General features: G+C 48.6%; 1 protein-coding gene across 1 annotated transcript; it reads right to left on the bottom strand.

Moving 5' to 3' along the window:
* Positions 1–245: 245 nt before the first annotated feature.
* Positions 246–10820, bottom strand: LOC125551497 (RNA polymerase sigma factor sigB). Its single transcript, XM_048714755.1, has 6 exons — positions 10421–10820; positions 9374–9925; positions 5150–5380; positions 4913–5053; positions 783–980; positions 246–702 (listed from the first exon to the last, which is right to left on the bottom strand). Exons 1-6 carry the CDS (start codon positions 10658–10660, stop codon positions 409–411), a joined length of 1656 nt encoding a protein of 551 aa, XP_048570712.1. The 5' UTR covers positions 10661–10820; the 3' UTR covers positions 246–408.
* Between the last annotated feature and the right edge of the window lie 1323 nt (positions 10821–12143).

The following is a 12143-nucleotide window of genomic DNA, read 5'->3' as shown; positions in this document are numbered from 1 at the left end:
TGCTGAAGGAGCTGTGTCTCCCCGCGGACGTTAGGATTCTGTGCGCACGCTATCTTAGATTTTCCCGTTAATCTTTCACCATTTCTTTTTTTTTGACAGTAATCTTTCAGCAATTCGTTACGTCATATTCTCACTTGTAGGGTGCTGATACGAGTTATTTCAGCAATTTGGTTTGGTTTGATTATTATTCTTGAAGATATTCGGTGAGAGAAGATATGGAACCGCGTGGCAAGGGATGCATGATATTTCCACAGCAATAATCTTAAAAAATAAATTGCTCACCAAAATTTATTGATTCCTTCATTTGACCTACACTATATAAGGGGTGGCTACGTAAATGGTACAAGTAATGGATTCTCAAAAACAAAACTAAATCTGAAAGAAAAATACTTTGTGCAGACAAACAGTTCACCAATTGCCTACAGGCACCAGATAATCCATCAAACACTTCACCTTTTTCTTGCCCCTCAGTTTCCGAAATGCACCCGATTCAATCTGCCGAATCCTCTCCCTGCTGACACCCATGATGTTGCCAATCTCCTGCAAAGTTCTTATCCTACCATCATCGATTCCAAACCTAAGCTTGACAACTTGTCTCTCACGTGGGCTCAGAGTATCCAGTGCCTGATGCACATCTTTCTTCATTGACATTCTATTCAGCATTTCTTCAGCTGTCTCGGCGCTGGGATCAGCTGTGACCTCCTGAAAATGGGAGCACGTTCTTGTTTAAGTTCTATATACAGCAAGCGCTGGTGAGATACAAAATACAAATGAGACAGCACCTGGTAAGTCATGTCTGTGCTTCCAATTTTGCTATCAAGGGATACACTATACTTCGGGAGGTTCACTGCTGCTTCGACACGTTTGACTGGCATACCAGTGTCCACTGCTATTTCCTCATTAGAGGGTCGCCTTTTAAGTTTACGGCGAAGTCGTTTTGTGCACTCCTTCACACGATAACTTGCCTCAACCATGTGAGCCTGGTAATCAGAATAAACCAGTGTAAGAAATATACCAGCTAAGAGAACCAGCATTGAGAAAATACAGGTTTCAAATACAAATTGGCATTCATTCCTACCGTCTGTAAGATCCATGCCTACTGTCTGGTAAGTTGAAGTTGTTAGAATAAATCTAAGGCATATCGTCGATCATCCGAAGACCAAGCAATCACATGAGTACGACACCGTCATTTGTTAACGAGGTTCACCGATATGGCTACATCCCCAGGGCCTGACTACGAGCGCTCCTTCCCGTGACACTGTCACAATACCGCACACCGGCCACCTGGGCGCCGGCACACGCCGCCGGCTCCCCTTTGCATGCCTGTGCTATTATGTTGGTATAGGTTACATCGTGTGTCTATCCCCGCTATATATGAGAGGCCTAGGATACAAGTGTCCTATTAAGACAGGACTCCATATCCTATCTAAACACAATACAACTCAGAGTCTAACTGTAACCTATGTTGTACACAATATTCGACACAACTCCAACAAACTCCACCTTGACGAATATTCTCCACCACCTTGAATTCGTCCATGCGTCAAACTTCCATGTATATTGGACTTGAGCTTATCCCATGAGTACCGCTGCTACTCCAAAGACTCCATATGACTCCACCTGCAACTTGTAGTCCCTTCTTTTCTTGACCACAGTCAACATTCGAGCAAAATTAAGTTCCTTATTACTCTAGTTTGCGCTCCAACTTCCAGAGTATTCATCCACGGCATCACACACTGATCACTGACCTGCGTGAAAATGAACAACTCACATATTGGATGTCACACGTAAGAGCTACCTGAACCCAACATCACTGCTCCTTTCTTGACCGCTTGTCTAAAACTTGAAGGAATTTCACCATTGCTTGTAGTCATCCCGAGTCAAATTCGTAGTTGCCTCACCACATGTATGACCACCAGAGCCCCGGCCCGTCTCCATGCCCCGTGCGCGTCGCACGCCTCGCCGTTATTACCGCGTCGAGCCTCCGCTGTCCCGGTCGAGTCTCAAAGGGTCGTGAACCCGCACCACTCAACCCCTACTGCAGAGCACCACCGATCATCACCGACCGATGACGAGTTTCACGCTTCCATCAGACCATTGGGCTCCAGTCCGAATTACGCGTCCCTCGCTTTTTCCCAGCTGAATAGGCTTCGATTCTCTGGATCCTTACACCGTAGCCCCTCAATCCAACTGCACCTTCAACATGACTCCATGGTAGATGATCAGTCCACCCGCGTGCCCCGTCGACTTCAAGCTCTCATGTGCATCGTCTTGAATCAACCCCGCGCCATAACCTTGTCGAAGCCACACAAGCCTTCAGGCCTGCGTCACGTGTTTCCACGCCCAGAAGTCGGTCACCATCAGCATCACGCTCCTATGTCGTCGTTGCCGATCTCAACCACCGTCTTCTGTACCAACCGACCTGCGTCGATCCGTCAGACTATCTAGGCCAACCAAGCCGAACTTCACCGACTGCATGACACGCTCGAGGCTCCCAAATCATCTTTCGCGAATTTCGATCCATCACCTAATAATTCCATCTTAGCTGACATGACTTCCTGCAACGCCTTCAAGCATCCTCATTGTGCCAACAAATCTTTCACCCTTGTCTGCCATAACCCAAAGTTTTTAGTTCCGTTGAACTTCTCCACCTCAAACCCGATGCTCGATGGCATCATGACGTTGTGAAAAATTAACCGAGCTTCCACTACAATGCCCGAAGTACACGAGCAAAACCTGATGAGGTACACCCCCATGTACTAGTAGCAATCCACCAAAATTTTGGCCTTCACGTGATCTGCTCCCTTGACTCAACTCTTGACGCTAGTGCTGCTCTTTTGTCAAATCCGTATGCAAGTAGTACTCCGATGGATATGTATCGCTTACTGATTTGCCTGCCTCCGCGTCATATACGAAGACTAAGTCTCCTACCTTTTTGTCCAAAACAAATCCGGCTAACTTACTGCATCCGATTGCACCGAGAGAACCGCCGAACCTGCCGCTGCCTCCCACATACGCACGCCCGCGTTGGGCTCTGCCGGCCCGCCTCCAGCCGCCCCGTGCTGGACCGCACCTTGGCCCAACTGCGTTGCCGCACATGCTACTGCTGCAGTCTGCAGGTCACCTGTCAATCTCGTCGGACTCCGAATCCAACCAAACGCTGCTCCACGTAATTGTGTTGCCGCGCCGTATTTTCCGATTCCATCGCCCGACGCCTGATCCTTCTGCAGTATCTCCGTCTCTTCTAGATTAACCAGACAATCACCTCGTAACCTAGCTCACGATACCACTTGTTAGAATAAATCCGAGGCATACCATCGATCATCCGAGGACCAAGCAATCACATGAGCACGACACCGTCATTTGTTAACGAGGTTCACCGATATGGCTACATTCCCAGGGCCTGACTACGGGCGCTCCTCCCCGTGACACTGTCACAATACCACACACCGGCCACCCGGGCGCCGGCACACGCCGCCGGCTCCCACTTGCGTTCCTGTGCTATTATGTTGGTATAGGTTACATTGTGTGTCTACCCCGCTATATATGAGAGGCCTAGGATACAAGTGTCCTATTAAGACAGGACTCCATATTCTATCTAAACACAATACAACTCAGAGTCTAACTGTAACCTATGTTGTACACAATATTCGACACAACTCCAACAGAAGCAAATGAACTGAGACGGTCTCAGAGAATCAAACATAAATCGTAGTTAACCGGAATCATCAATTAACAGAGAAAGTCAACAGGAGTAATATTGCAGTAATGTGCAATGTCTTTTCACTATATGAAAGGAAAGAAGACAACACTAACTACCAAAAGTACCAAAGACGTCTGACCCAAGTAATACCCGTAATCATCATATGAATCATTCTTTCTCCTGCTCCCATGACCTAGGCGACAGGCGGTAGCCAGTCTACCCTACTCCCCGGTGAGACCGAGGGGCCCCTCTCCCTCTGTGCTCAAGCGCCGGGGGAGGGGGGGCAGGGACTCTAGGGCTTTGGTCCGGTGGTGTTACGAAAAAAAATAGGGTTTGTCTCCGATCGGAGATGACGAGACGACGAGACGATGGCATCATTGTCAGCATGGATAAGGTCTCCACGCCTCGCCATCATTCTGGCGGTTCTTCTTTGTGGCATGTGGGAGAGTAGAACCAGATCTGCTTCTTTTGCTTTTCTTCTGCAGTTTTGTCTCGGTCGTGCTGTCCTGCGGAGTGGAGAACGTAGTTGTGCATCTCGGTCCTCCAGCTCCAGTTCTGACCGACGAAGATTGGCTAGCCTTGGCCTCAGCAGGGAGCATGTGAGATTTGTGTTCCCCGACTCTATGGCCGGGGCCTGTGGCATTCTACAGGCCCTTTCCGGTGTGTTCTTCTCCGGGTCGGCGATTTGCTGCGCAAATCACGGCCGCCGGCGTCTTCTAGTCTACACCAACGACTTCCTGGCGTTGCTTATACAAGCTTGTGGGCTTCAACAAGTTTGCTCTATTGAGACAGAAGCCCAGAGGCGGCAACGAACTTTGCTTAAGGCGCACGGCCGATGGATGCAGGAGGAAGAATTGGCAACCCCAGGGACCTGGATGGATATTCCAATTTCTGTAAAGGTGTTTTTGTAAGGGTCTGCTCAACTTAATATGTGGCCTTTGGCCTTTCCGGAAAAAAAAACCATCAACTGTACCATGTGTCTCATTGCACCAAGAAACTAGCATCAATGCGTTATGCTACAAAATTATCTCGCATATGCACATAGACTAGCAGTGTCACCAATTTGAATGGGTTCACTCGTACTGCAGAATAGTGCACCAATATTAGGCACCAAGTCACAATCAGTATGACCACAGCAGCCAGCAGGTGGGTACACAGAATAGTGCAACAAACATAGAATAACTAAAAGGACAAGGATGGCCAACATACTGGTAAGCGAAATATCTGGGTTTGCTCAGAGACAGATTTTCGCATTGCTTGTTTGATCCACCAGTGAGAATATGTAGAGAACCGAAAACCCTTTGATGCATCAAACTTTTCAGCACCTCTTATAAGGCCCTGCATTCCTTCCTGTAATGAAGACCTAGAAATAAAATATCCATGCTAAATACAGCATAGAAGTAACCATACTTATTAACCACAACAGCTAAAGAAAAGTCCATGTACCTGAATAAGATCATAAAGCTCCAACCCTGGACCTTCAAATTCTCTGGCAATAGAGATTACAAGTCGCACATTAGATGTTACCATTCTGTTTTTGCAATGAATACCATGATCAAGACGTTTCCGCAAAGTGTTCTCATCAGTTCCAGCTGCAGCTGCCCACTGTGGGAACGTTGGTTGACCACCATTGTACTCTGCAAGCTCACCTTGAATTGCCTCCAGCTTCAAGAGATCCTGCACCAATTCAAGGTAATCTTGCATATTTAGCTCCAAAACTGGCTCTAAATGAAAAGAACAATACTACATCCATGTAAGCACTCCATCTCACTAGGATTTCGATTACTAGGTCCAGCAATATCTCGAGTACAAGCAACGCGGCATTGGTGTTCGTCGAGCTCTCGCCTAAACCCACGCCTCTCTCCTTTCCTCTCGGTTTCTGGCCAGCAGTTTCACCACCGCCACTTACTCTCCAGCACACACACGCACTTAGTTCACCAGGTTGTGCACCAGTTCAGATGGTGTGTCGCTCCATTCAACGAGAACTTAAACAAGAGAATCGGCACTGCGGCAAAGAACTCATTGCTGGAGCACCTTCCCAGGGACCAGCAAATGAGCATCAGGTGAAGGCAACTGAGGTAATACTTGATAGTCCGGCTTTAGAACCTTGTGGAGCAAAGAAACCTGAAAACAGGAGAAACTTTGGTTGACGCTGGCAGGGCTAGCCAATAGGCCACTTCGCTGACGCTCTCGAGCACCTCGAAGGGACCAAAGAACTTGAAAACCAATTTGTAATTTGCCTGGGGAGCGACAGAGGCCTGAATATAGGGTTGGAGCTTCAAGAAGACCTCATCACCAACAGCAAAAAATCTATCAATGTGATGTTTGTTGGCCTGGCTCTTCATCCGCTGCTATGCGCACAAGAGGAGGTGCTGACCAACCGAGTCCATAATGAGGAGGAAATGTTCAAGCCACTGCTGAAGATCAGGAATAACAATGGTGTCATCAGGACGAATGCTGAAGTGTCACAGATGATGCCCATAGATGACCTCAAAGGGGGTTTTGCCAATTGCAGGGTGCAATTGCTATTTTACCAGAATTCACAAAGAGGGAGCGACTGAGACCAACCAACGAGTTGGATGGGTACTGACACAACAACGGAGATAACCCTCCACCTGTTGATTTACACACTATGTTTGTCCATCTGATTAGAGGTGGCGAGGCAGGATCATACGTAGCAGGTGCGAGTGCATTGAAACAACTCTTTCCAAAAGGCAGTGGTAAAGATGCGATCACGTTCAGAGACAATAGGAGAGGTAGCATACAATTTGTAAATCATGTCGAGAAAGGCATCAGCGAGAGGTAGAGCAGTAAAAGGGTGATGCAAGGAAATAAAATGGCCGTATTTGGACAGCTTGTCAATAACAATCAGGATATAGTCGAAACAACCCAAAGCTGGCAACCTTCAATGAAGTCCATAGTTGGGTCGTGCCCATGTACGTGAACCTATAGGGTCACGCACTTAAGGGGGCAGAAACCCACTCAGATGGGATCCGGGTGGACCATTCGGACTCAGGTTAGTCCACAAGGGCAAGGGGAAGACTACCAACTCTGGCGAGGGCCCATCATCACACTCTGGCGGGGGTGGTTCAGCCCCTCGCCCTGCTGCTCCCGCACCGGCGCCCTGGACCGGCATGGTCCACGCTTGGCCCATGCCCTGGCGGCCCCGTGCTCCTGGTGCAGGCATCCTCATCCCGTGCCCCGGGAGCTCCACTCTGTTCCCCAGCATGGCAGTGCACCATGGGGTCCTCCACCGGCGCTCGGCTCGGCTCCACCTGTTGTCTGGCACACCTGCCGTGCTCCTGCCCACCCCCTCTATGGTGCGGTGGCTGGCGGATCCCCCAATGCCACCCCTCCGACTTGGGACCAGACAGCCCTCATCCACGCCTTGAACAATATGAGAGTGCAGCAAGGTCAGGCTTCCTCGCCAAGCACGGAGTGGTACCTCGATAATGGAGCTTCCACTCACATGGCGTCCTTGTCTGGTATACTCTCTTCCTGTCATCCTTGCTACTCTTCCCGCATTGTAGTTGGCAATCGTTCCTCGCTAGCAGTCACACACACTGGCTACCACAACATCCCGACAACAACCAACCAACGCCCTCTCCCTTCATAATGTTCTAGTCTCACCTAATCTAATAAAAAATTCATACCAGCCAAAGCCCCAGCTCATGACAACCCCATTAATGTTGAATTTGATGATCATGGACTCTCTGTTAAGGATCAAAGAATGAAGCTGGTGACCCTCCTCCTGACGATCTTTACCCACTGGAACCCACGACCGAGCCTCAAGTCATCACACCCTCACCACCTTCTCCCGCGACACCTGGCATCGTCGACTCGGGCACCCTGTCGATGATACCCTCGATCAAAACCTCCGACGCTCATCTCTCGCCATCACCGAGAGCTCCTGCCCGACATGCCACGCATGTCAATTAGGGAAGAGTGTTAGGTTACCTTTTAGTTCATCGGATCATGTCTCTTATTTTCAGTTTCAGCTCTCCGGTTTTCAATACTACACATTGTTGCTTCGCGCCAATGGCATGTACACCAAATGGACATCAACAATGCGTTGCTACATAGACATCTCTCCGAGCGCGTCTACTTCCAACAGCCGTCCGCCTTCGTCGACGACACCCACCCCGACCATGTCTGCCTCCTCGACAAGTCTCTAGGCCTAAAATAAGCGCCACATGCCTGGTTTGCTCAGTTCGCCGCGTTCATCCGCAACATCGGCTCACAGTCAGATCCCTCGATGTTTGTCTTGCACAATAGCTCAGGAACCGCCTATCTTCTACTCTACGTCGACGACATATTCCTCGCTGCCTCTACTACAACTCTTCTTCACCATCTCCAATAACAGTTGTTCACCGAAATCTCGATGAAGGATGTCAGGCCACTACACTACTTCCTCGGCATTGCCATGACGAGAACCAAAGCCGGCTTCTTCCTGTCCCAGCACACCTACCGCCGAGGTGCTTATGGACCATGCCAACATGCAGGACTGCAAGCATGTGTCCACGTCGGTCTGACACACAATCCAAGCTCTCGGCATCTGACGGCGCCCCAGTACAGACGCCTCCAAGTACCGCACCCTCCAATACACGACAATGAAGCACCCCGACATAGCCTATGTCGTCCAGCAATGTTGCCTCGTCATGCACGACCCTCGCGCCGCTCACCTTGCTCTCGTGAAGCGGATCGTGCGCTATCTACGCGGGACAACCGCCCATGGTCTGCATCTACACCGCTCGGCATCCTTCGACCTGGTGGCCTACTTCGACGCGGACTGGACCGGCTGCCCGAACACACGACGATCCACCTTCGGCACGTCATGTTCCTCAGCGACTCCCTGGTATCCTGGTCCAGCAAACACCAGGCCACGGTCTGCCTTTCAAGCGCAGAGGCAGAATACCGCGTTGTCGCAAATACGGTGGCCGAGTGTTGCTGGCTCAGACAACTTCTCGGCGAACTTCACGTTCCCCTGCCCAACGCCACCTTTGTCTTCTGCGATAGCATTTCCTTGGTGTATATAGCTGCAAATCCCATCAATCACCGATGGTCGAAGCACGTCGAGTTCGACATACACTTCGTCCAGGAAGAGGTAGCCCTCGGCAAGCTCCGCGTGCTGCATGTCCTATGAAGCAGCAATTCGACAACGTCCTAACAATGGGTCTTCCAATGCTGGCGTTTCAGGATTTCCGGTCCAGCTTGTGCATCCGGCTACCGGATGCTTCAGCTGCGGCAGGGTGTTAGCAATCCTCCCTCCCTCCCTCTCTCACTCTTACTGTTGCACATGTACTATATATCTTGAATAGATGAGCAGCACCCAAGGTGCACTGTGTTCTCTCGTCACATGTCTCCAATCTTCAGTGTGTGCTTTCAGAGTTACAGTAGGCTGATTTCTTCACGATGGGCCAGACTAGAGCACAAAACGGTTTTTCCTCTCCAAGCTCAGTGTTGTTGATTCACCATGAGTATGGGAGTGGTGTTACAGTTGTATATATTAGCCGTGTAATAGTCCCCATTATATAAGGGATTTTCTGCATGTTGTATCACACATATATTTGTATACATACTGGCGTATGGCCTCATAGGAATACAAGTTGCTATTTCCCTAGCAACAAATCCAATAGTTCATACAAATTAATTGTAAAATGGTAGCCTCACCTGAATACCATTCGAGAGCTCAACCTCTTCCTTTGCTGTAAGAAGTTTTCGGCCAGTCATCTTCCACAAGGAACCTAAAGGATTCATGGTCGATGGACCCTTGGATCGCTTCTTCTTCGATGATGTTGCTAGTTTTGGGGAACTACGGACTATTGTAGCTGCCTTTATTGTTGCTCTTGTTCTCCGAGCTCTTCTCTCCAATTGACGTGCAGACTTAACAGCTATGTTATCAGCGTCCTGTGTATGATCTAGTTCTGCTTCATCACTCAGAACGCCATATGGTTCTAAGACCCCCGATAGAACACCATCACTATATTCATTTGCCCTGCTCGATAACATTTCTGTGCGAAGGATTTCTTTCGCCAAGTAATTTTCCACTTCCCCTTTTTTTCTGAACACGGGCTGGGAACTACTCTTCTGTACCATGTGAACAACTTCTTGGGCAGCTTCAGCTGCTGCTCTTGCAAGGGCAACTGCCTCTGCAGCTGCAGCAGTTACAACAGCCTCTTTGTTCAGAACTGTTTCTGATGCCAGAGTTGACTCAAAATTTCTCTGTTGAAATTTTTACAAAATAAACGAATGAAAAGCATGATCTGACATAACTAGTAAGAGTTGCTAATGCTACAAGTCCTATAATTAGTACCAGATTGCGGTATTTGAAAGTAAATTAACGATCCTGGCAGTGGAAGTAGCTACAGACGTGTGCATACGTAATGTGAAATACTCCCTCCGTCCCATAATATAAGACGTTTTTACAAGCTAACATATCTTGCAAAAACGTCTTACATTGTGGGACGGAGGGAGTACGATCTACCTGTAGTGATATAATATGCTATTTCAAATCAAATTCCACCTAGAGTATCATTAGTCCATGTCCATCACATTTGTTGACCATAATAGGCCAACTGATTAGCTCCACTCAGAAACAACTTAGTGTAAGAGAACAACAACATTCGGCCAATCACGCCCACTCCTAGCTCAACCAAACCTTCTTTAGCAGTTGAATGTAAAACGCAATGCAAAAAATAACCGAGCAGACTACGTCACCTGGAGAACCGGCGCCGAGTCCGGAGACGAGTAAACGAGGTGGAGCGGCCCACCAGCCGCGTGGTCAGCATCGACGACTGCTGCAACAGCAGAAGTGACAGCGCACTGGACACGGAAGGGGCGGCGGCCGGAGCACCTGCCTGAGTTGGAGGATGAGGACGACGAGGAAGGGTGCCGGTACGCGTGGGTGGTGGAGAACGAAGACGGGGCCCACTTGAAGTGCGGCGCCAGACACGCCATTGTGGAGCCCGGGCTGATCGAGAGGCTCACCTCGGGTCGGTGATCTCCATTGGCGCGGTAGGGAGGAAGCGGGGGGACGGAGGTGGAGAGACAAGGCGACGGCGCGGATGGATTCTGGGATTTGTTTGGTCTCTCCGGATAAGGGCAAAGTGATCAGCTCGGCTGAGGCGCGCTCCACGATACACAGAGGCTGTCCAAACTTAGTTTCTGCAAAAAAGCAAACTCTAAATTATTATTATTATTGAAATTCCTAAAAAAAATCACAGGATTTTTTTTCTCGAATACACACGAGTGTGCATATCATATATTAAAGAAGAAGGTCAAAAGAATGCCTTCATCATAGTTACAAATGATTTAAGTCACTCTACTCTTCACGTCTATTCCACCTCGCTACCCGACTAAAGAAGGGGTTAACATCCCCTTTTAGTAGGCCTACCGATAACCACACTAAGCCCTCAAGCCTAATTTTACATAGCAACACCCTAGACGAGGGTTGGGCACCGTCAATGGCATCAGGATTTCAATGATGCAAAAGTACATCAGTTGTTCAATAAAACCATTTTTAAGGTATTTGGATCAAATTAATGTGTTCTTCAAATTAATCCAGTTTGTGAGCTAGTTCAAATTCATGTGTGCTTCAAATTAATCCAGTTTATGAGTTAGTTCAGATCTAGAGATCGAGGTACCTTATAATTGATACCAAAGACAACAAGTCCTAAAGATTCTGCGACACTGCCATGGTACTGGATGGCATGAACAAAGGCGAGCAGAAGCCATGGAGAAGTTCTCGGTCGAGGGTTGTAGCGTGTATGAACTTCTTCAAGTGGAGTTCACCAACGATTTGGACCATAAGTTCAGAGATCATGGTGAGTTACTTGTCACATCCATGGGCAGGTTATTAGAGACGAACACCGTCGTGCTCGACGGCCTCATCGCGACTTGATGCCGTTCGAGAGGAGGTAGCGCTTGACATCGAGCAAATATGAACAAGGAGAGCTCGCCCTATGAAGATGGTTCTTCCTCATCGCGGAATGTTGGGAACGGTAGCGACAATGCTATGGTCGACACCCTTGCCTTCGACCACAACCACTGGGAAAGGCACATAATGTTTATGTCCCTCCTCCGGTTGGAGGTGCGCATGAATCAATTTTGTTCCCTTTTTCTCATTCGCATGAGCTCCCTGGTGCAAATACTGCTGATAATTCCAGTTTTGGTTTGCGTCTAGATGTTCCTCCTTGCGATGGCACTAATCTGTGTCTCTGACAACCTTGATGTGAAGATCAATTCTGCCTCTGGAGCACACCTAGTTATTAGCGGATTTCACTTGATACAACACAGTTTCAAGGAGCACCATCATGTTGGTTGGAGTCTGCTCAGCACCGTCCGTCGCATGCGACATTGATGAGTCCAATTTATGTGATGATTTTGATAGTTATTTTGTGCCTACATGGTAGACTTTGTGGAATTTTACCGCGTTTGCGCA

This window comes from Triticum urartu, chromosome 4, assembly GCF_003073215.2.
Source record: "Triticum urartu cultivar G1812 chromosome 4, Tu2.1, whole genome shotgun sequence".
In the NCBI taxonomy this organism is placed as follows: domain Eukaryota; kingdom Viridiplantae; phylum Streptophyta; class Magnoliopsida; order Poales; family Poaceae; genus Triticum; species Triticum urartu.
Note: the sequence above shows the minus strand (reverse complement) of the source record. Positions and strands in the feature narration are given on the sequence as shown.

Excerpts from the sequence above, each read along its gene's own strand:
- LOC125551497 (XM_048714755.1), bottom strand. The coding sequence starts at position 10,660 with ATGGCGTGTCTGGCGCCGCACTTCAAGTGGGCCCCGTCTTCGTTCTCC. Across the intron at positions 9,926-10,420 it reads ACTCGGCGCCGGTTCTCCAG|AGAAATTTTGAGTCAACTCT; the intron begins GTGACGTAGTCT and ends AAATTTCAACAG. Across the intron at positions 981-4,912 it reads CCCAGATATTTCGCTTACCA|GCTCACATGGTTGAGGCAAG; the intron begins GTATGTTGGCCA and ends TCTGATTACCAG.